General features: G+C 40.9%; 1 protein-coding gene across 1 annotated transcript in view; it reads left to right on the top strand.

Annotated features, from left to right (window-relative positions):
• Positions 1 to 25702, top strand: part of VSTM5 (V-set and transmembrane domain containing 5) — a 31436-nt gene extending 5734 nt beyond the window's left edge. The window contains exons 2-4 of the mRNA XM_027849408.1: positions 22534 to 22860; positions 22978 to 23118; positions 25136 to 25702. Of these exons, the coding sequence (XP_027705209.1) occupies positions 22534 to 22860; positions 22978 to 23118; positions 25136 to 25179 (512 nt within the window). The 3' untranslated portion in view covers positions 25180 to 25702. The remainder of the gene's footprint in view (positions 1 to 22533; positions 22861 to 22977; positions 23119 to 25135) is intronic.

The raw sequence follows: 25702 nt of genomic DNA, 5'->3' as shown, positions 1-25702 counted from the left end.
CAAAATTAGCCATGTGAAACACCCAACGGGGGGGCGGGTAGGCTAGCTGATTTCTAAGGAGGGAGGGGAATAGAGTATAGGACTTAAAATCAGGAAGACCTAAATTCAAATCTTACTTCCAATCTATATTAGTTATGTTACCCTGGATAAGTCATTTACCATCTCTGTGCTTCAGTTTCCTCATCTGTAAAATGGGGATTAAAATAGCACTTACCTCACAGGATTGATGTGACGATCAAATGAGTTATCATATGAAAAGTGATTTGCAAGTCTTAAAGCACTACATAAATGCTAGCTATTATTATCAAGGTCTCTTCCAACCCTACATCTTATGATCCCACACCACAAGGCTGCTTTAGTCCATGTGCAGACACAACACACGCTATACTACTCCATTGCAGTATACAACCTCAGACTTGCTCTGAGACTTTCATTGTAGTTCTGCTCAGCAGCCATGCTTGAAGACCTCTCCTTGTCCCCTGCACAATCCTCAAGCCAGCTCCACCCTCCCTTCCATTTTCGTTCTCTCTTTCCCAGGAAAATGGGCTTGGGTTGTGGGAGAGTATTTCTCACTGACAGTGACAGAAGTGGGTGGTGTTGGCAGGCTCAAAGATGGAAAGAAAATTCATTTCTTCCCTCAATCTGATTTGCAAGAGTAGGTGGAAGGAAAAACCATGACAAGTTATTGCCATCCATTTCCCACTGAACTGCACTTTCATCCATATGTGTACAAAAAAGGCAGCATGAAATAGTGGAAAGAATAGTGGATTTGGCATCAGAAAAATCTGGGTTAGGATTCTGGATCTGTCACTTGTATGACCTTAGGCAAGAAACATTCTCTTGGTGCCTTGTTTCCTCATCTAAGGGGATTAGACTAGATGAGCTCTAAGGCCCCTTCACCTCTAAAATCCTCTGATCATAAGTATCTTGTGTATCTTTCTGAAACACGGCTACCATACTGCTGACCATGACCTTGATTTGGAGCCAGGCTTTGGGTCCTAAAAACCCTTGTAAATTCCTTGAATCTAATGGAATTTTCTAATGGTGTCATTGGAAATCATTTGGTCAGTTATGAAGTACTACATTTCCAGGGTCATCTTTGCATGTAAAACCTTTCCTGACTCAAACTTCCTTTATATACTTTAGGGTACTTTTTACTTGTCTGACTTCACACCTATATGATCTTCAAACTTCAGTGTCTGACACTAATTACACTCCAGTAAAGAGGATAGAGTATAAACATCAAACTCCCTTACAAGCATACAAATTCACAAGGCTCAAATATAATAGATTATTGTTTAAAGGTTAGGGGAAAACAAATAGGATTCATTTCTCATCCCACAGAATATAATACTCTACCCTCCCCTACCACCTGCCAAAAAGCAGCCCTCCTCCAGGGACCTATATGGGCTAAGTAAACCATTTAAAGTATTTTACTAGATATGGTTGCAGCATAGGATAATAAGGGACTGATCCTCTACATTAGTATTCCCCTCTGCTACATCTGAGGCTATGTACATAGAATTGTTGGGTGGTTTTTCTTTTTTTCTGAAGTTCTTGCCCCTAGCTGGGGCAAGAAGATGGCCCTGTCCAGTGTTGTTCTAGTAAATGTTTAACAACTGGCTGTCAAAAAAAAAAAAAGAAAGAAAGAAAGTAGGACTTTTAAGTTAAATCTACATCATTCACTTTTTCTCCATCACTTTCTCAATCACAATCAACAAAACAATAAATCAAGCCCTGATTTGTAGAGTTTGCTTACACTGAAATTTTAACAACTGGCTCTAGCCTATTACAGCTACCCCTGACTCTGTGTGTATGTCCCAACCATAGTGATATGGTCAAATTATCCCTCCATTCCCTGGGACATTGGGGTGGAGTTATTCAAAATACCTGAGCCATTCCTGAAATAGAAAGAGCAGGCACATGCTCAACCCCAGCAGTTCTGTGTACCTGCAGGGAAAGAGTTTTAATCCCCATTCGGCATGAGATGTAGCAACTTATACAGTGTGGAGTGGGGGGTGGGGGGGGAAGGGAGAAATTTGTTGTTTATTCATCATCCACTGTGAAACTTCTCCTCCACAAATGGAAATACTGTGTAGTAAGAAAGCATTAGGCAAATAGGTGGTGCAGCAGATAGAATGTCAGGCTTGAAATCAGGAAGATTCATCTTCATGAGTTCAAATCCAGCCTCACACATTTACTAACTGTGTGACCCTGGGCGAGTCACTTAACCCTGTTTGCCTCAATTCCTCATCTGTAAAATGAGGCGGAGAAAAAAATGGCAAACCACTCCAGTATCTTTGCCAAGAAAACCTCAAATGGGGTCATGAAGAGTTGGATATGACTGAAACCACTAAACAACAACAACAAAGAAGACATCCCTGAACTGGCATTCAGAAAACCTGGGTTGAAGGGCAGCTAGGTGGCGCAGTGGATAGAGCACCGGCCCTGGATTCAGGAGGACCTGAGTTCAAAGCCTGCCTCAGATACATAACACTTACTAGCTGTGTGTGTCCCTGGGCAAATTACTTAACTCCATTGCCTAGCCCACAAAAAAACAAAACAAACAAACAAACAAACAAACAAAAACCCTGGGTTGCAATGCCTTAGATAAATCCTTTCACCTTTCTAGAAGCCATGTAGCTGGATCATAGAGTCCATGGAGGAGATCAAAGTGTAAAAAGACTGGAAAGGTAGGAAGGAGCGGAGTCATGAAGGGCTTCAGATACCAAAGAGAATACCTCATATTTGATCCTGGAGGTAATAGGGACCCACTGGAGTTTACTGAATGGGATGGGGCGAGGATGTTGACTTGCTCAGACTTACACTTTAGGAGAGTTAGTTCTCTAGCTAACTAGAGAAGATCCAGGAGAGACAAGTGTCACAAAAACCTAGAGAAGAGAGACTACCCAAGAGGCAGTGACTGACAATACTGAAACAGAGAGCTCAAGATAAAGATTGAGAAAAGATCATTAGACCTGGCAATCAATAGGTCATTAGTAGCTTTGGAGAGAGCAGTTTCACTTGATGAAGTTGGAAACCAGATTGTAGAGAATTTAGAAGAGAGTGAGAGAAGAGGGAGTACTATGGTTCTAAAAACATGCTTCATTGACTCCAAAATTTTGCTAAGGGATGGCCATGTCTAAATCTACATTATAAACTCCATTTGGGCAAGGACTATGACTCATCTAAACTGTGCATGCCCAGTAATTGCCACACACACACACACACACACACACACACACACACACACACATTAGGCACTGTTTGTCATTGAATGAATAAATTAATTAATTAATACTTCCCTGTTCTCTCTTCTACTAGTCCCCTTATCTGAGCACACCACTGTCCCCAGTGAAGGATGAAAGTCTTTCGTCACTAAATTAGGTCACATTCAGCAGGTGAAATAAACAAGGAAAGTAGCACTTCTACTGTACCCTTCTTAATTGGATAAAATTCTCAGGGTTTCCCAGGGATGCAGTTCCTACCTTCAGTCTCATCTCTTCATTCACCCTCCTGCCTTTCTTCCCACTCCTGCCCCCACACTCTAAACAAAGAGAGTAGAGGAAACTTTGCATTCACCACATGCAGAACCCACACCCTCTTTTCCCAGGAGCCCAGAGCCCAGGAAATAATGCACCCAGATACCATCAAGTTGAACAGTTTGGCAATGCCTGTGAATGTTTTGAATCACCCTTGTAAAATTAGACTTGCACCATCTCTCTGACAAACATTGGGCTCAGTTTTCCATAAAAGTATTTGAAAAGTATGTTTTTGAAAAATGACACCTACCTCATCTTAATTCATCTGTTGATAAGCATTTCATGGAGAATCCTGGCTGGGGATTTCTGAGAGAGTTATTATTCTTTTCATGCCATTACATTCATAAGTTACTTGAGGGTAAGTTCCTTGTTTTTTACTTTCTTTGTGTCTCTAGCACTGAGTAGACACATAGTAGGTGCTTAATAAATACTTTTTGACTGAATGACTGACACTCATTTAGTTACTGTTGTGAGATGATTTATGTGGCTATCGCTAGATTTATTTTTTTATGAAAAAAATAGTAGTAGGATTCTCATCAATGCAACTAGTGGTGTAGTGGGAAAAGTGATTCACTTGGAGTCAATAATCAACAACAAGCATTTATTAAATTCCTACTATGTGCCAGAAACTATGCTAGGTGCTAGGGCTACAAAGGAAAAAATTATATCGTTTCTGCCTTTAAAAAGCTTACATTCTATCAGGAAACAAAGGTATGCATGTGTATATACATTAACTATCTTGTATTACATATATACATATATGTATATAATATATATTATAATTTCATGTGTGTATATACATGCCAATTCCCTTTTATAACATATATTATACATACATGCATAATATAGGGTATATATGTATGTTATACAAGATAACTGGTGTATGTGTATATACATCAAATCATACTACATATGTATGTATATATACAGATTACTTTGTACAACATATATATATATCATACATATATTTGTATGTATGTACACATATACAACATGTATTGTATACATGCACAATTACATTGTGTAATATGTGTGTTTGTGTGTTAGATTATACATGTTATAACATATATGTTATACAAGGTGATTGATCCGTATATACATATGCCCCAAATTATAATTTATATTTATTATTTCTGCCTTTTTAGATTTGTTTGCAATTTGTCGGTGCCAATTTTTATAAAAGTTTCATGTGATGTTAACAAATATGTATATTACTCTGCAGTCCCATTTAGAAGACACCATAAATCTTTGAGCTCTGGTTTCTCTAGCAATTTGTTCAATTCTATATTTTCCCTTTTGTTTATCTTCTTGTTAGAATTATCCAAAACTGGGAGAGGAACATTGAAATCTCTTGTCATTATTTTGTTACTGTCTATGTATTCTTACAGCTCATTAGGCAAGAGTTAATAAGCATTTATTAAGCATCTGTTATGTGCCAGGAACTGTTCCAAATGCTGGAGATACAAGCGATAGGTTGTTTCCTTTGTTCTCAAAAAGGACCAAAATGACATCACTGTGTTAGAGTTAAGGCGCAGTGTGTCCAGCGGTGGCTGATCAGACCAATATGAGCTCAGAATGCTCTACCATAGGTTACACACAAATAGTCCAGGTGGACTATTTGGGGTAGATTCTCCAAGTTTGCATGTCTCACGTTTCTTTTGAGCCACTTCAATTCTGCTTTGCTCACAGAGCACAGCACCTTCTCTGATGAAGGCACACCATGCTGGGCAGTCTTGTGTCAGTATCTCCCAGGTCACGCAAGCAATTCCAAAGTTCTTAAGAGATTTTGAGAGTGTCCTTGTATTACTTTTTCTGACTTCCATGTAAGCACTTTTCTTGTGTGAGTTTTCTGTAAAATAGTCTTTTAGGTGAGTGTACATTTGGCATTTTAACAACGTGGCCATAGGAGTTGCACTCTCTGCAGTAGAGTTTGAATGCTTGGCAGTTTAGGTTGAGAAAAGATCTCAGTCTCTGGTATCTTATCCTGCCAAGTGATCTTCAGAATCTTCCTAAGACAATTCAAATGGAAGCGATTCAGATTCCTGGTATGGTGCTGGTATACTGTCCAGGTTTCCCAGCTTTACAACAATGAGGTCAGCACAATGCCTCTGTAGACTTTCAATTTGGTAGTCAGTCATACCTCTTCTCTCCCACACTTTCCTTCAGAGCCTCCCAAACACTGAGCTAGCTCTGGCAATGTGTGCATCAATCTCATTAACAATGTGTACATTCCTGGAAAGTATACTGCCAAGATAAGTGAACTTATCCACAGTATTCAAAACGTCCCTGTTTGCTATAACTGTTGGTTCCATGTATGGCTGGTGTGGTGCTGGCTGATGGAGCACCTGTGTTTTCTTGGTGTTTTTGTTAGGTCAAAATTAGCACAAGCAGTCGACAATCAATCCATATATTGTTGCATCTCAGCTTCAGAGGCTGCATTGAGTGCACAATCATCTGCAAACAAAAAATCATGCACCAACAATCACTCTACTTTAGTCTTGGCTTGTAGCCTTTTCAAGTTGAAGAATTTATCATCAGTGCTGACTTTGATGCTGTGTTCGTCCTCACTTAAGGCATTTGACAACATGGCTAAAAACATCACACTAAAAAGCATGGGAGCAAGCACTCAGCCTTGTTTCACTCCAATGGTGACAGGGAAAGCACAAGAACATCGTCCATTATCCAGAACCCATGCAAGCATGCCATCATGAAAATGACATACAATACTGAGGAACCTCTCAGGGCAACCAAATTTTGACATAATTTTCCATAAGTCCTCATGACTGACAGTATCAAAGGCCTTGGTCAGGTTGACAAATGTTGTGTCCAGACCTCTTCTGCTCCTGGCATTTCTCTTAGAGTTGTGGGGCAGCAAACAGCATACCATGGTTCCTTGGCCCTTTCTGAAGCCACCCTGGCTCTCAGGTAGATGATCATCTTCCAGGTGAAGGATCAGCCTATTAAGAAGGACTGTAGCAAGAATCTTGCCAACAATGACTAAGAGAGAGACCGCACTCTGATTGTCACAGGACAATCTATTTCTTTTACATTTATAGAGATAGACAATGAAGGTGTCCTTGAATTCCTGGGGGATATCTCCTCTTGCCATATAACCCAGAAAATTTCAGTCAGTTCTAGTATGAGAATTGGACCCCCCCCCCTCCAATAAATCTCATCTGGAATAGAATCAGCATCAGGTGCTTTGTCACAGGAGAGGAGCCTAATGGTATTCAAAATATCTTCTTCAGTTGGAAATTTGTCTAGAGTGGGATTGACTTCAATTTGAGGTAAATGGTCAATGGCTTCAGCATTGACTGATGATGGTCTATTGGGAACACTCTGGAAGTGTTCAGCCCATCTCTCCAGGATCATGTCCTTATCACTAATCAGTGTCTCCATAACCACTGAGTAGTTGAGGTGCATCCTATGTCTTTGGCCCATAAATAGTCTTCAGGACATAATAAGAGTGCTGTGGATTGTTACTATCAGCATAAAACTGAATTTCATCTGCTTTCTTACTGAGTCAAGAATCTTGCATTTCTCTGAGCTTCATTTATACTTTACTTTTGATGGAGTTAAATGCTGCCTTCTTAGATATGGATGAATTATTCTGCTGGTAAATCCTGTGGAGTTCTCATTTTTCATTTAGGAACTTCCGAGTTTCCCCATCATTTTCATCAAATCAGTCCTGATATTTGAAAGTATTCTGACCCAGATGAATAAAGGCAGTGCTGTACACCAAATCTCTGAAAGCCACCCACCCCTCTTCTGCTCTACTGTTGCCAGCTTGTATTGGCTCAACTTTCCCTCTAAGTTAGCAACAGACTGTTCTCATTCTCAGAAGTGCTCTAATCTCTTGACATTAAATCTTCAGATAGTCATTTTGCCTTGGGGTCATTTTGTTGTTGTTGCTGAATGCTAATATTTAGCTTGGAGAGGATAAGCCTATGATCTATCAGCACTCTGCTCCACAAGTTGCTATCCTCACTCTCACATCCTGTCTGTCTCTTCTTCTTACAATGACACAGTCCATTAAATGTCAGTGTTTGCTGTGAAGGTGCTTTGAAGACAGAGTTGGTGATGAGGTCATGAGATGCACAAATCTTCAGTAGTAAGTGACCAGTGCTGTTGCTGTTTCCAACTCCATTCCTCCCACATCTGGTAGTCTGAGCCTGCTCTAGCATTAAAGTCACCCGGAAATATAAGCTTGTCATCTTTTGGTGCATTGATGATAAAGATCTCTAGGTCTTCATAAAATTTTTTTTAACCTCATCAGGGTTCGTCATGGTGGGAGCATAGGCACTGATGATGGTGGCATGGCATTTTCCTGAAAGTGGTAATCGCATTGTCATGAGCCTGTCTTTTTCTCCTTTTAGTAGGCATACAAGCTTGTCGACTACATTAGTTTTGATTGCAAAACCTACACCAGCTTCATGGTAATCCCCTTCACTGCAGCCATTCAAGGAAAATATGTATACGGCTCTGACCCTGGTAAGCTGGCCTTCATTTGCCAGCCTTGTTTCACTCAGGACTACTATTTGGATGCAATACCTGTTGAGTTCTCTTGCAACAAGAGCTATTTGTTTTTCATGTCTATTGGATTTTATGTTGTCTATAATTGTACACGCATTCCATGTCCTGATGGTGAATGGAATCATCTTTGCAGAAGTTTTTGTACATTTTTTTTTGTATGTGTGTGTTTCAACCACCTGCCACCTGTCACGGTAAACAGGCCAGGGTTGAGTAAGCAGACAATTTTTAGGGCACCTTTTCTAGACCCTTCTTCACACCAGGAGGTGAGTAGTGTGGTCCTTAAAAAGCTGCTCAAACACCCAGGGGCTGCCGAATCCCACTGCTGCTTCCAGTGAAAAGACGATCCTATGGCCTAGGCTACCTGTGTGCAAAGTAGTGACTACAGCTCCCATTGTATCTGTAACTGCTGCTTCATCACTTGCCTTTCGCCACAGGACTTGACGATAGGTAAAAATAGTAAAATGGTAACGGTATGATTCATGCATAATTGGATTTAAGTGGGGCAGAGTTGCACGAAGTTGTTGGCCTCACTCTCTCTTCTAGAGTTATCACAGTCCAGTGGCGGGACAGAGTCATGATTAGTGATGGCTCAAGATACAGTGGGTGACCTTGGTGTCTTCAATGTCCAACCAAGCTCTGAGCACTCACAGTGCCTGCTTCAGCTGCCTTCAGGTAGACACCCCCCTAACTCACTGGTGGGTTTGAAACCTTCAGGTTACCCTCAACCTAGTTTAGCCTGTCTGCCAAAATGGTTTACCGGGGTGTGGCCACTGTGCACACTACAGCTTCTTGGAGCCAGAGGTGAGAGTTGTTATTGTTTTTTGTCCTTAGTTCTCAGAGAGTATCCATGACATCAAAAAGGTGATGTCTTGACTTGCAAATGAACTGGATTTAAGTGAGGCAGGACTGTGCAAAGTCACCAGCCTCACTCTCTCTTCTAGAGCCATCTGGGTCCAGTGGCAAGGTATAGATCAGGACAACTGGGTATGGCCCCAGGTGCAGTGGAGACCTTGGCCTTTTTAAGTTAAGTTCTTTCCCAGGTCTTAGTTTGTCTGAGGCAATGCCCATTCACTGATCAAGGCTAAGTAAGAAGTGAGGCAATAAAAAAAATTTTTTTTAAATGAAAAAAATAAAAAGGCCTCTTTTACCTACTCAAAAAAACTATCTCTCTGGGAGGGGAAGACCCTTGGTGTTTCTGGCCAGAAAAACAATTGCTATTTACACTAACTCTGAGCCATCAAAACCCAAACAATGAACCTGTGAGAGAAAGGTGGATCAGGTAGACACCAAAGGTGGAAAGCAGCCCTGAAATGGGTTTGGCAGCCCTCACACCAGAGGTACTAGTCTTCCCTGGACACATCCTACACCCCAAGAAGAAACCTTTCCCTGGTCACCTTCCTCAAACTTGCCTTCCACCTATTTGCCTCAAAATCTCCTCCCTTTGTTCATGCTTTTCCACTCACCAGGGATCAGTTGCCTCCAAAATCTCTGACTCCACGAGGCAGAACAAGTGATCTTTCAAGGACCAAAGCCCCAGCAACAATACCCAGGGGAAGGTGTCCGTCTCCCTTCACAGAATACCTCTCTTCACCCACAAGTGCATTCATCAGCAGCACCCTCTCTCCATACCTAAAAAGATCTCTCTCTCTTCACCCATTTCCTTGAAGGCTCTCCTCTTCCTGAGAGACCATAGGAATCATCTTCCCCTCATTGCCAGTCCTCGACACACTCTCCTTTTCTTCTTCCCTCTCAATTTCCTTGCATCCTCCCATTTTTGTATTTCATCCCATAGAAAACATTGATTCACCTGTAAATAGGGCGCCATGGGATTCAATCCATAGCGACCTCTCCACCATCACCTCCACCTGACTTTAACTTTCACCCTTGTCTACTTGTTTCTCCTCTGTCACTTGGTTGCTGTTGCTGTCTTTGGCTACTTCATTCATTTACCTCTGGGATGTTTGAGAAGCAAATGATCTCTTCATGTCTGGTTTTCTTTCTTTTTTTTTTTTTTTGCTTTTTGGTGAGGTGATCGGGGTTAAGTGACTTGCCCAGGGTCACACAGTTAGTAAGTGTCAAGTGTCTGAGGCCAGATTTGAACTCAGGTCCTCCTGACTCCAAGGCTGGAGCTCTATCCACTGCACCACCTAGCTGCCCCTGGTTTTCTCTCTAAGAACGTTTCAAAGACCTCTTTATTAATGAATATCCATCTTTTTTTCATTTATGGTTAAGCTCAAATTATAAGGTAGGTTACCTTGGAGAGCATCTCGAACTCCATTGCCCTCTAGAACACATAATTCCATTCCTTCCTACATTTTCTGGTGGGTGCAAAATATTCTTATGTTATTGAAATTGCCTTTCTTTTGTATTTGAAGATCTTTCTCCTGGTTTCTCAATGGAGTTGTTAAATCTAACTGATATGCAGCTTGGAGTTGCATATCTAAAACTTCTTTCAATTGGCACTGTGTTTTCTGAATCTAGAAGTTCTAAGCAGTTCTCTTGTATTATTTCTTGCATTATGGTATTCTTTTGGGACACCTATAATCCTCAAATAGTCTTTGCATCTTGTCCTTAAGATCAATATGTTTTGCTTGTATGGAAAGCACATTTTTAGTCAGTCAGTCAATAAACATTTATTAAGCACCTACTATGTACCAGGCACTGTGCTAAGCGCTGGGGATAGAAAAAGTGGCAAAAAATAGCCCCTATCCTCAAGGAAGCCACAATTTAACAGGGGAGAAAACAAGCAAACAAATATGTATGAACAAGCCAAATACAGGAAAAATAGGAAATAATTAACAGAGGGAAGGCATTAGAACAAAGAGGGATTGGGAAAGGCTTCCTGTAAAAGATAGAATTTTAGTCAGGATTTGAGGGAAGCCAGAAGGCAGAGAGGAGAGAAAGAGAACATTCTAGGCATAGATGACAGCCAGAGAAAATGCTCAGAGCTGAGAAATGAAAAGTCTTATTTTAAGGACAGCAAGGAGTCCAGAATTACTGGATTGAAGAGTATGTGATAGGGAGTAAGGCATAAGGAGACTGCAAGAGGAGAGGGCTACCTAAGTTATGAAGGGCTTTTGAATATCACACAGAATTTTGTATTTCATCCAGGAAGCAATAGGTAGCCGTTGGAGTTTATTGATTAGGGGAGTATCATGATCAGACCTGTGTTTTTGGAAAATGATTTGGGTGGCTGAATGGAGGATGGACTGGAATAAGGAGAGAATTGAGGCAAGCAGACTCACCATGAGGATATTACAATAGTCCCTGATGAGTGAGGGCAGTCTGAGAGGAGAGAAGGGGGCATATTCAAGAGATGTTGCAAAGGTGAAATCTACAGGCCTTGGCAAAAGCTTTGATATGGTGGGTTGAGAGATAGTAAGAAATCCAGGATGACTCCTCTGTTGCAAGCCTAAGGAACTGGAAGGATGGTTGCCCTCTACAGTAATAGGGATGGTAGGAGTAAGGGAGGCTTTAGGGAGAAAGATAATGAGCTCTGTTTGGGTCATATTGAGTTTAAGATGTCTACTGAACATAAAGTTTGAGAAGTATGAAAGGCAGTTGGAGATGAAAGACTGAAGGTCATCAGAGAGATTGGAGTAAGATGGGCAGATTTGAGAATCAATCAGCATAGAGATGGTAACTAAATTCATGGAAGCTGATGAGATCACCAACTGAAGAAGCAGAGTGTTTTCTTTTAATGTTATTGTTTTTGGCTTCTCTTTCTTTCAGACTGACCTTCACTTCTGTGTGTTTGCATTTCTAATCAGTTGTCTTCTCCTTTGTTTCTTTAGTGAGACAGCACCATGGATTCAAATTTTTCTATTCTATCAATTATTTCTGCTATGTAAGCTATAAATTTTGTTCTTGCAATTCTCATTTCTCTCTTAAATCAGTCTTGTTGTTCTAGGCTCTCATCAAAATCCCCACAGTACCCACTGCCTAATTAGGTGTTGAATCATTTTCCTTTGTTTTGTAGCATTTATTCGTAGATGTCTGAACTCGTTTACTAGTTATGGATGCCATATTTCCTTCTGCTGTTAATGTCTTCCCTGTTGGTTTATCTGCTTATCCTCAAGGTTTTTGAGTTTTCTTCATCCTGAGAAGTCTTTCTATTTTTTTGCTTATTGTCCCCTATTGCCCACTGTCTGACTCCTTCCCTTTTGAGGATGGTTTCTCTGGGGGCTGGATCTCAAAGCCTCTTAATTTCCTCCCATATTCACAGTTCATCAGCCTAAGTCTCTACTCCAGGTGACTTTAGAGGGGACAGAAATGGCCCCAGCTGGATGCATGAATCTTTCTATCAGTTTTAGTGGAATGCCATGCAGTCCCCCACACATAGTGTCCTGCACCATTCCCTCTGTTCCTCAGTCCCTGGCCCAGTGGTACAAAGCATTACCATACTGCTGCTATCACAATCTGGGAAAATTTCTGCAATTTGCAGTTTAGCTCTCCATGGCACTGGTAGGATGTGGGAGTCAAGGTATAGAGTTAAACTCTTATTACAAGCCCAGACACACATCCTACACCACTCCCTTTGTTCCTCTACTTTCTGTTGCAGCACAGAATGCTACTGTGGTGCTGGCTATTGTGACCTTAGCAAATTTATTCAGTTTGGAGTTTGGATCTCCAAAGTAGTGAAAAGAGGGAGAGGGATTCAGGGGGTGGAACTGTGCTTTGTTATAAGCCAATGAATCAGTTCAGCTTGTGCAGACTTGCTTCCAATAGCATGGTGGATAGTAGGAGGATGGGATGCTGAATAAGCATCAATTAGGTGTTAGTTCATGGAGTTTTTGCTTTCTTTGGTTCCTGGTGTCCTAGAGCATTGAGACAGTTGAAATTGCTTTATCTCTGGTGCATAATTTCTATTTTAGAGAAGTTTGAAAGGTTATGAGCATCAGAGAAAATGTCTCATCCTCCATTTTGTTGGTCACATGACCCAGAAGTGCTTGACTATTGCTCAAGGTAAGGAGTCCTCTCTCCTTGGAGGTCTTCTAATGAAGTCTAGATGTCTGCCTATTACTTAATAAATGTTGATTGACTGATGTCTAGATAACCACTTGCTGGCATATTGCAGAAGAGAGTCTTTTTCAGGAATAACTCTCTTCTGAACCCAGGATCTGATGATAAAAGATATTCCTTTTTCAAATCCTGATTAAAAGTATATGTTTCTCTCTTGTTATGGAGAGATCATCCCCCATTTTTTGAATGTATAGTCACCATATTTATAACACTCACAGGCACATATTGCAACCCTGAGAGTGTTCTATTGGCTGGATCCCAAATGGGCTCAATATTATTTGGTCTTCTAAAGGATATCAGAATAGTCTAAACTCAGTTCTCTGAGTAGCTTACATTCTGCTGGAGGAGACTAAATTGGCATATATATCATCAAATGCTAATAGGAGTGGCACCTATGGTGAATACTGAGGTTCCTGAGGATGGAGAAATCAGGATAGGCTCTTGGTGAAGGCTTCCATTTGAGGTAGGCCTCCATGTGGGCCTTGAAGAACAAGTTGGATTTGGACTGATGGGGAGGAAAAACAAGTCATGGTAAAGCTGGGCAGTACCAGCTCCCATTTCTATGTCACCCTAAGGTTTATGAGGTACTTTCCCTCAAAATAAACCCTGCAAATTAGGAAACATAAGTTTCACTTCCCCTGCCCCATTTTATGCATGAGAAAACTGAGCTTCAGAGAAGTTAAGTGAACTGCCCACAATCACACAGCTAGTAGGTGTCAGAGCCCAGAGTTCAATCCATATCTTTTGGCTCCAAGTCCAATATTCTACAGTGGACCATGCCAGTTAACCCTGGCGCCTGTGGCCAGACTCTGTTCACAAGCCCTTCCGGGGATGTGTCTATCTCTTATACCTTCCATTCAGTGTTGCTACACAGTAAAAAACCAGGGCATGCATACTCAGTTGGTCACTTTGCTGTCTACACAGTCCATGCTCTTCTCCCCACCTGGATCAAAGGGCTTTCAGACAGAGCTCCAAAAACCAGACTCCCCCTCTCTAAGAGAGTTAATTCATTGAGTTTGGAACTTTGGGGAGGTATTGAGTTGGGGGTAGGGGGAGAGTTGAACTATACTGGTTGGTGAATGAGTGAGTGGAAATTTACCCAACCCATTGTATCACAGTTTCACATCCCAGTCTAGAAATCAGGTCCTCCCATCTTGTGATCTGCCCTATGATCATACGCACATTTCCCCACTCCCCCAGTCCATGAATTAATCCGGGAACAGTAATCTAAGCAACCCCACCACAGCAAATAGAAAGGACAGTGACAATCTGTTGCTCTGTGGCTCCCCTCACAATCCCTGTAACTCACCAGACTAAAATTCCCTTTCTGGCCATTACTCCTCTTAGGTGTGTATTAAAATGTAAGCTCATTAAGGGAAGAGATTGTCTCACTTGATATTGGTATCCCAGTGACCCACACACATTGCGCCTGGCTTTCTCTTCTGACACTGCCAGCACACTGGTGCAGGCCCTCATCACTTCACACCTTGATTATTGCATTAGCCCACTGGTGGGACTGTGGGTCTCAAGTCTGGACTCTCCAATCCATCTTCCACTCAGCTGTCAAAGTGATCTTCCTAAAACATAGGTCTGACCACATCCTCCCCCCATTCAGTCAACTCCATAGGATCCCTGGGACTTGTAGGATCAAATATAAAATCCTCTGTTTGGCATCCAAAGCCCTTCACGACCTGGCCCTCACCAACCTTCCCTTTATTTTTATACCTATTCTGTAATTCAATGACCTTACACAGACTCCTTGCTATTTAACAAATTTGACACTTTCATCTCCCCACTCCAAGTGTTTTCCATGGCTGTCCCCCATACCTGGAATGTTCTCCCTCCTCATCTCCTTCTCCTGGCTTCCTTCAAGTCTCAACTAAAATCTCATCTTCTGCAAGAAACTTTTCCCAAAGAACTATGGAGTCTAAAATGCAGATCGAAGCATATTATTTGCTCTTTTTCTTTCTTCTGTTTTGTTTGTTTCTTCTTTCTCATGGTTCCTCCTATTGGTTCTAATTCTTCTTTACAACATGACTAATATGAAAATATGTTTAATAGGAACGTATATGTAGAGCCTACATCAGATTGCACGCTGTCTTGCAATTTAAAATTCAAATGCTTATGAAAGTGAATGTTGAAAACTAAAAATAAATTAATTTAAAAACAAAAGAAACTTTTCCCGGTCCTCCTTAATCTTAAAGCTTTCCCTCTGAGATGACCTCCATTTTATCTCACACATATCTTGTTTGTACCTAGTTGTCTCTCCCAGTAAATTGTTCACTTTTTGAGGGCAGGGACAGTCTTTTACATTTCTGTATATCTCCAGTATTTAGCCCAGTACCTAGCATATAATAGGTGCATAATAAATGCTGGTTGACAGTGAGTCCTTAATAAGTGCACATAGTAGTCAGCAGCATGATACAGTGGGAAGTATAGTGGGTCTGGAATCAGATTACCTGGATTTAAGTTCTACTTCTACCTGTATGACCTTAGGCTTCTCTGAACCTCACTTTCCTCATCTGTCAAATGATGAAATTGAACTAGCTGGTCTCTGTGGTACCTTCCTTCTCTAGATTGGACTATAATCCTAATAAATGATTTTTCTTTTTTTTTTCATTCATTGATTCATTCATTTTAATACTTAGTTCCCTGTCCCCAAACTTAACCCCAATCACAAGGACTATTGATTGGGGAGAGGGGAATTAGAGGAAGGCTCTTCCTTTTAATTCATGTGAACAGTTGAAAGCCTCAGAATATAACTTTGCTCACATTTTAGAAGTTCTTGGCCCTGGGGTTAACTAATTCCCAGCCTCCCTTCCTCCTACTGAGTATACTTAGCTTTGGCTAAGGTTCTCCCAGTCATACCCTCCCATGACCCAGGGAACCATATTCATCAGCACAGGTCAGTCATAGCATTTCTTGGCAATGGGTGGAAATTACAGAGAGGTAAACTTTGACCTAATTCAAGAACAACACTTCTTACAATTAAAACTATCTCAAATGGGAATGGATTGACTCAGCAGATGGTAGTGACTTCCCCATGGACAGAAGTCTTCAAGTGAATGTTGGGTGATCACTTGTCAGGGGCACTGTGGAGGCTACTTCCTTTTCAAGAATGGGTTGTACTCTGAAGGCCCTTCCAGCTCTCAGGTTCTATGATTCTGTAATTCTTAGGTCTGGTTAGTACCCAGCATGCAATGCTAGTGAATTCCCTGTTCTACCATGGGACACTCAGTGGCAGATTTACAGTGATGGATTATCCAACTGAAAGGAGGGAAGACTCCTTGCTTAGGGTCACTTTTAAGTCTTTTAGGGGAAGGAGCAAGAGGGATGATTGCCTGGGTAGAATGTGACAGCACAGAAACTGGATGGAGCGAGCCAGTCAGCCATTCACTGGCTAAACCTGCATCTGGGAACCTGGTTCTTCCTTTCTTACAAACACTTGGGCAACGTATCACCATCTTTTTTATTTTATTTATTTATTTATTTATTTATTTATTTTTAGGCAATTGGGGTTAAGTGACTTGCCCAGGGTCACACAGCTAGTAAGTGTCCAGTGTTTGGTCTGAGGCCAGATTTGAACTCAGGTCCTCCTGACTTCAGGGCCGGTGCTCTATCCACTGCGCCACCTAGCTGCCCCTATCACCATCTTTTTTAACTGTACCTTCTTGAGGCCATTAAACAGTATGTGGGGACAGTTTCCCTCCCACCCACCCAGGAGGATCACTTGCTGCTTGGGCCATAGAGTGATGGATAAAGTTTGGTGCAGCCTCTTAACTGAGTCCAAGCTTTACATAACAAATCCTTTTTTTAAGGGGATTTGCTCTGTGAAGTTTGGATTCAGTCAAAGGGCCCCACTTGAGGACCTAGAGGGCCACACGTGACCTCGAGGCCACAGGTTCCCCACCCCTGGATAAACCACTGAACTAAGGATTGAGAAGCTTTCAGCTTTCCCAGCTGAGTCTTTGTCTTGAGCACAAACTAGAAGCTTTCCCAGTCCTGTGGCATTTGCCTTGGGCCCTCAGTTATCAGGAAGAAAGGTGGGGTGAAAGTCAAGGGCCCATCTGGGCAAGAAAATGTGAAATCAGTTCCTTGCATTTTTAAATCACTCCCTCCTTCCTCCCCACACTCAGCTGCCAGGCTCTCAGCAGGCTTGTCCCCAGGGAATATGGTATCCGCAATACTTAGGGTAAAAGGCATTTTGCTCATGTTAAGTTAGCATGGCGCTGGCACATAGTAAGTACTTAATAATTGCTGATAGAAGCGTACTGGGTCAATAATAAATATCATAAAGGTCGTACACCGAATTTCATGAACTTTGCTCATAAGTGATCTTTAGGTGCTTACTCATCACTTAGACCGCTGGCCTACGTGTGTCTCCCGCCCGAATATGGCCTTATTCAGTGACAGAAGGCTTTCCCCAGTAGCCAGGGACAGTGCTGTCAAATGATGAGAAGACGCTTAGGGGGTAGGAGAGTAAGCTATTGATTCATTGAGTCATTTCACAACAAATATTAGCACCTGATATGTTCAGAAGCAGGGAGGGGTAGTGAGGCAATTACTTGAGATGCACAGTTTAGATAAGACAATCCTTACCCTTGTGGTATTTACAATCTAGATCTGAACTCGGCCGTCCTTCAGTAAAATTGTGGAGTCAATAAAGCTTGCTTTTAGAGTCATAGCATTTTTTTGAGTTTCATGGACCCTTAGAGATCTTCTAGACTAGGGGTTCTTAACCTGGAGTCCATAAAGAGATTTCAGAGAGCCCATAAACTTGGATAGGGAAACAATTACATCTTTATTTTCACTAAGCTCCAGCTGAAATTTAGCATTTCCTTCAACTACTAATGCAGGCAGCAAACATTCTGAGAAGAGGTCCATAGGTTTCACCCAAGTGCCAGAGGGGTCCTTGACACAAAAAAACTCTAAGAACCCCTGTTCTTGACTATTTCACAGATGAGGGTTCTGAGGCCTAAGAGAAGTTACAGGAACAGAGGCAGCTGGGTGGTGAAACAGAAAGTACAGAATCTGGAGTCAGAAAGACCTATGATTGCCCAAAGGGCTATCAAAATGTGCATACCCTTTGACCCAGCGATAGCACTTCTAGGGCTATATCCCAAAGAGATCATACAAATGGGAAAAGGACCCACATGTACAAAAATATTCATAGCAGCTCTTTTTGTGGTGGCAAAGAGTTAGAAATTGAGAGGATGCCCATTAATTGGGGAATGGCTGAGAAGTTGTGGTATATGAATGTGATGGAATACTATTGTGCTGTAAGAAATGATGAACAGGCTGCCTTCAGAAAAACCTGGAAAGACTTGTATGGACCGATGCTGAGTGAAGTGAGCAGAACCAAGAGAACGTTGTACACAATAAAAGCCACGTTGTTCGATGACTAATATTGATAAACTTAACCCTTCCCGGCAATACAAGGATCTAAGACATCTCCAAAGGCCTCATCATGGAAAATGCTATCCACATCCAAAGAAAGAACTATGGAATTTGATTGCAGATCAAAGCATACTATTTGCTATTTTTTTTCTCTTCTGTTGAGTTTTGTTTCCTCTTTCTAGTGGTTCCTCCTATTGGTTCTAATTCATACTTACAACATGACTAATGTGAAAATATGTTTAATAGGAATGTATATGTATAGCCTATATCAGATTGTGCGCTGTCTTGGGGAGGCTGGTGGGGAGGAAGGGGGAGAAAAATTTTAAACTCAAAAGCATATGGAAGTGATTATTGATAAATCAAAAAAAAATTAATAAGAAAAAAAAAGAAAGACCTACAATTGAATCCTGCCTCAGACACTTAATAGCTGTGTGATTCTGGCTGGGCAAGTCATTTAAATTTCTCTCTGTCTCAGTTTACTCATCTGGAAATGAGGATAATAATAGCACCTCCCTCACAGTTAGGGTTGTCATGAGGATTAAATGAATTAACATACATGTAAAGTGGTTTGTAAATCTTAAAGCACCACATAAATGTTAACTATTATTGTTGTTGTTGAGTAGTTTCAGTTATGGCCAACTCTCTGTGACTCCATTTGGGATTTTCTTGGCAAAGATACTGGAGTGGTTTGCCATTTCCTTCTCTAGCTCATTTTACAGATAAGGAAACTGAGGCAAACAGGGTTAAATGACTTGCCATGGGTCACACAGTTAGTAAATGTCTGAGGCTGGATTGGAACCCTGATCTTCCTGACTCCAGGGTCTATACTCTATCCACTGCACCACCTAGTTAATCGTTACTATTAATATTAGTTAATGGTAAACCAGGACTAGCCGCTCCTTAAATTCCAAGGCCTGTTGCCTCCCCACTCTCCAAACATCTTGCTAAGTGCTGTAGTCTACCTACCTCTTCAAGATGTACTAGGAAAGCCATTTCTTTATTAGCGGCTACTTGCTAAGTGCCAAAGCTACCTTGTTAAATCTGGAGTCAGGAAGACCCCACTAGCTGGGTGACCCTGGACATCACTTCACTTCCTCCATTAGCCTAGGTTTCCTCATCTGTAAGACAACAAAAGCATCTACCTCACAGGATTGTTCTGTTGATCAAATTGATTTGCAAACTTTAAAGTGACATATAAATGCTGCAATTATACTATTGTTATTATTATTATTTTTATTATTATTATTATTATTATTATTGCCTCATCTGAGAAATAAGTGGGAACCTGTTCCATCCCTCCTCCTATAAAACTTTAAGGTAAAACACAGCCCATTTTCCTGTTTCTTCTTTCTTTGTCTAACTGATTGGTCTAGTGAGAAGAACCCTTGAACTAGACTTTGTAAATACAAAAAATTCACAGGTGGGAGGTTTTTCTGGCCTTGTCTAGATCTGATTTCACAGCACTTCAAAGACAGTAGAGTGGATTACTCATTAAATCAGTTCCTTTAGCAGTTGACAGACAATTTAATTGCCTAGAAACCACACTCATTTTTATGACCTACATACAACCAATAAGTATAATATAATGTTCTCACAAGCAAATGGCCTAGGGGAAGAGGAGAGAAAATATGCACCAATTTTAGGATTACTTTATTAATTGTTCAAGACCATCCCTGTACTACAACGGAAAAAGCGCTTGATTTAGAGTCAGTGGAACTGGGTTCAAATCTTGACTTTGCCACCTACTATCTTCCTGCCACCACCCCCGGACAGATTATTTCACCTCTCTAGGCTTTAGTTTTCCCATCTGTAAAATTAGGGGAAAGGTTGGGTTTTTTCAGATTCTACCAAGCTCTAAATCTATGTTCTTCTCTGGCTACCCTGTCATGATTAAAAAACATCCCACCATTCCTTATTTTTGTTGACATGGAGATAAGTCTTTCTCTTTTCATTTTTACCCCTTCCCACCTGGATTTGTGGTGTAGCAGAAAAAGTACTGGATTTAGACTCAGAAGCTCTGTGATCAAGTCCCAGCTCTTACACTAATTACTTAACCTTGGCCAAGTCAACTGCTGATGGGAAAACTGAGGCCCAGAGAGTATATGTGACTTGCCTTAGGTTTGGTGGCTTTTGAAGGACTGGGCCCCTAGGGATGAAAAAGAATCCTTGCCAGGGGGAAGTGGGGGAGAGAGAGGGTGAAGGAATCCTGGGGGGCAAAGATAAGGTAACTGGAACTCAAGTTACCTTACCTGTAAAATAAGGGAAGTGGACAGATTGACTAGATGACCTCAGAGGTCCCATTCATCTTTAACATTGTGTGATTCTAATCTACAGATCTTGCTTTCTGGCTTTGTTCTGACATGAAGAACGATGGTAATTTAATTAGGAATTACAGTGAGAGATCTGAAAAGCATGTCTCATAAGAAATAGGCTACTGTTCAGCCCACAGTAGAGAAGATGGTTATCTTCACATGCTTAAAGGGCTATACTGTATGAGAAGGAATAAAATGTTCTAAAGTATAGCAGCCTGGTATATATAGTAAGGAGTAAAGGAGATGGTGCCAGCAATTGGGAGAACTGGCTTCAGATTTTGACTCTTCTATTAAACAACTGCATAATCTCAAAGAATCTCACTTATTTCTCTGAACCTCAGTTTCTTCATCAATAATATAAAGGGATTGGCCTGGGTAACCTCTAAGGTCCCTTCTGCTCCAAAGAGTCTGATTCCATTGAGTTCCTATAGGTTGCTGTGTCACCAAACCAGGCCCTTCACCCACACTAACATAAATTTTTATGGTCAGGACATTGCCCACAAATTGTGCTGGCAGCCACCAATACTGTAGTATAATTTGTGGGTGCTGAAAACTTCCAACCCAAAAATATTTCATTAGTGGTCTACCGCAGTGTGAGAAATCCCCACACATTATTCACTCTCTCAATTTAATGAATTGACAGCCCTAATTAGAATATAAATATGTTTTCTGGGAACGTGAATTGATTAGCACTTCAACATGGAATTTATTTAGCATTTAAGCTCTAGTTTTATCACCTAGTAAGGAATAAGACACAGGATAGGTATGTACAAGGGAGGAAGAAAGGATCCAGAGAATGGTTTGCCACTAGATACTGGGTGTGGTGTGGTAGTGCTTGGCTCTAACCATCTGGGAACCAATATGAGGCTTTCATTTTGCTGATGGGGAAATTGAGGCCCAAAAAGCGTATGTGACTTGTCTTAGGTTTAATGGCTTTCGAAGGACTGGGCCCCTATGAGTGAGAGAGAATCCTGAAAACAAACAAACAAAACTTTATAATTCACAATTTTGCCAAAAAAGATTAATCCTCTTTCCTCCATTAAAAGCATTCTCTAATGTCTCATGCGAGTGTGGGAATTTCTATAAGGTTAATCTGAGATCTCAAGGGTTAGGCGAAGGAGTCACAAGTTTTAACAAGTCCTGTGGAACTGGAAAAGTTTCCCATTTAGACTCAAAATGCCTTGTTTATTGAGGACCAGCCTCGCTAAATTTGGAAAGGCTTATCACAGGAAAGGTGGCCACCAGGGAATAAATTCTTTTGGCCACAGAAACTCATGAATGCCATCTCCTAAGATACACAGTAGTTGTGATTTCTGTTGATAGATGGTGGACACACACCTCAATAAAATCAAACACTTGTGGATTGGTATAGACCTATTTATCACCTTTGATGTTTTGGTGACTGCCACCCTATACCATCAGCATCTTTAACCACGCTCTAGCTGTGTTGAGTAGTAGTCTGACCCAGTGACAAGAACATTAAACATAGAGTCGTGAAACAGCTCAGTTCTGTCTCCTTATTAGCAGTGTGGGCTTGGGCAAGTCATGAGTTGACTCATAAGGGAACGATAAAATTTGTGCAGCCTATCTCACAGGGCAGTTGTGAGGATCGAGCTAGATAATGTATGTAAAGTGATTCATAACTGGAGAATGTCATCTATAAATAGAAGTCATTACCCTTCCAGATACATCCTCACAACTCCCAAATCTCCTGTTTTGTGTTGTAGGCCAGGGAGTATCACTGACCATCCCACAGCCTAACATCAACGCCACAGTGGCCCAAGACATTCTACTCTCAGTTGAGTATTCATGCCATGGAGTGCCTACCATTGAGTGGAAATACACGTCTTACTGGGGGATGCAAAAAATTGTGGAGTGGCAACCTGGAACCCAAGCTAACATCTCCCAAAGCCATAAGGATCGAGTCTGTACATATGACAATGGTTCAATTCAGCTCTTCAGGGTAGGTGTGAGGGACACCGGCTACTACACAGTCACTGTGACCGAAGGACTGGGAAGCAGCCAGTTTGGTATTATTGTACTACACGTATCTGGTAAGGAGGCCCCTAAGGGTCCTTCCACAACTAATTTATCAGAGAATGTGTTTGGGCACATTTCATACTATTAAGAGAAATTATCTCCCCTCCTTCCCTTCCTCGTCCTCCTCTTAGAGATTCTCTATGAAGATCTACACTTTGTGGCAGTCGTCCTGGCTTTTTTGGGTGCTGTGGCCACGGTGTTAATCAGTCTCATGTGGGTCTGTAATAAGTGTTCATACAAATTCCAGAGGAAGAGGAGACACAAACTGAAAGGTAATTAATTCTCTTGGTCTTGTGATCATTGAGTCCTCATGTTTTCTAGGACAACCTTGGCATTAATGGGCAGCTCTGGCATTTGGGAAAAACATCTTCCCATAGTTTTCGGGTAATTTTTTGGATCCAAGACCTGTGATTTCATCAGTGTAGGAAGCTCCTCTACCAGTCTAGAATAGTGCATTCTGTGCAATTTATAGCCTGGCACACTAAGAGGTTAAGTGACTTGGCCAGGGTCACACACAGACAGCATGTACCACAGGCAGGACTTGAACCCATGTCTTTGACTCAGAGGCCAGCTCTGAGCTGACCTCTAGCATTGTATTATATTTCCTCTCTTCTTCTTTTAGCTTTTTTAAAATTTTATTTATTTTTTGTTACATTTTAAGTTTCAAGTTGTCTCCCTCCCTCCCCACTCCAAAGTAGAAAAGGCCACCATTCGAAATGTACACACACACACACACTCACACACACACACACGTAAAACTGTACTATGCATACCTCTATTTATCAGTTCTTTCTATGGAGGTGGATAGCACCTCCTTTCATAGGTCCTTTGTAGTTGATTTGAGTATTTTTGATACTCAGAATAATTTAGTCGTTCACAGTTGTTCTTAGAACAATATTGCTGTTATTGTATACAATGTTCTCTTAGTTCTGCTCATTTCTTTTTATGGAGGCAATTGGGGTTAAGTGACTTGCGAAGGGTCACACAGCTAGTTAGTGTCTGAGGCTAGATTTGAACTCAGGTCCTCCTGACTCCAGGGCCAGAACTCTATCCACTATGCCATCTGGCCGCCCCAGTTCTGCTCATTTCATTCTTCATTATTTCATACAAGACTTTCCATGTTTTTCTAAAATCAAATTGCTCATCATTTCTTAAAGCACAGTAGTATTCCATCACAATCACATACCACAACTTGTTCAGCCATTCTCAAACTGATGGGAATCGCCTCAATTTCCAGTTCTTTGCCACCACAAAAGAGCTGCTATAAATATTTTAGAACATATAGGTTATTTTCCTTTTCCCCGATCACCTAGGGAAACTGACCTAATAGTGATATTGCTAGGTCAAAGGGTATACACAAGTTTTATAACTCTTTGGACATAATTCTAGGTCGCTCTCCAAAATGGTTAGACCCAGTTCATAGTTCCACCAACAGTGTATTAGTGTGGCAATTTTTTCACATCCCCTCCAACTTTGTCATTTCTCCTTCCCATCATTTTAGCCAATCTGATAGTCATGAGATGATATCTCAAAGTTGTTTTAATTTGCATTTCTCTAATCAATAATGATTTAGAGCATATTTTCATATCATTACATATAGCTTTGATTTCTTCATCCAAAAACTGCCTGTTCATATCCTTTGACCATTTATCAATTGGGGAATGACTCATATTCTTATAAATTTGACAGAGTTTCTCTACATATTTGAGATATGAGACCTTTTTCTGAGAAACTGTTCTAAAAGTTTCCCCCAATTTTCTGTTTTTCTGCTAATCTTGGCTATGTTGATTTTATTTGTATAAAATCTTTCTAATTTAATGTATTCAAAATGATTCATTTATATCTCACAATGCTCTCTATCTCTTGTTTATTCATAAATTCTTCTCTTATTCATAAGTCTGAAAAGTAGTATATTCCTTGTTCTTCTAATTTACTTACAATATCTCCCTGTATAATTAGGTCATGTATCCACTTTGACCTTCTCTTGGTAAATGGTATAAGATAATGTTCTATATCCACCCAATTTCAGCCAGACTGCTTTCCAGTTTTCCCAACAATATTTTTAAACCACATAGTGAATTCTTATCTCATAAGCTCACATCTTCATACTTGTCAAACACAAGGTTACTGTGATCATTTACTTCTGGGTATTGTATGTCTACTCTATTCCACTGATCCACCTATTTCTTAGCCAGTACCAGATAGTTTTGATAATTACCACTTTTTAATACAGTTTAAGCTCTAAACATACTACCTCTTTCACACAATTAATATGTCATTCATTTGCAGAAAGCACAACTGAAGAGATTGAGCTGCAAAATATTGACTGTTAGCCAAGTCTGGGCTGAAGGACATTCCTACCTCAAGATAAAAAAAAAGACTTCATTTTAAAAGAAACAAGCAATCAAAACTAAGCACCCATCTCTGCCACCTTCCACAGCTTGAGCATGTTTTTGTACAGATCTTTTTTCACAGGACGGACCTTTATCCCTGATGAGTGATCCAAGGACACATGAAAATTTACAGGTCTGACCAAGATGAAGAAGGACTCTGGATGAATAGGGCATCAATTGGTTCCACCCTCAGGCTGAAATCTTGTGGAAGGTTGTGTTGGGGTTTAAACAAGTGAATCACTGCTTGTGCAACAGAATTTGATCCAAGGACTCTATTTGGTTATATCTTCAGTCCAATAATGGTCCATAGACAATGTCCTCTGAAGGAAAACACCAATTAAGATGGAGAATCGGTGCTAAGACATGGACAGCCCCATGCTAACCCTCCTCATACTATGCTTTAAGTGTAGTGATAGGGTCATAGGAAGTTGTTGTTGAGTTGTTTCAGCAGTGTCTGACTCTT

Source organism: Vombatus ursinus, unplaced genomic scaffold (genome assembly GCF_900497805.2).
Source record: "Vombatus ursinus unplaced genomic scaffold, bare-nosed wombat genome assembly UNPS02007344.1, whole genome shotgun sequence".
Lineage (NCBI taxonomy): Eukaryota > Metazoa > Chordata > Mammalia > Diprotodontia > Vombatidae > Vombatus > Vombatus ursinus.
Note: the sequence above shows the minus strand (reverse complement) of the source record. Positions and strands in the feature narration are given on the sequence as shown.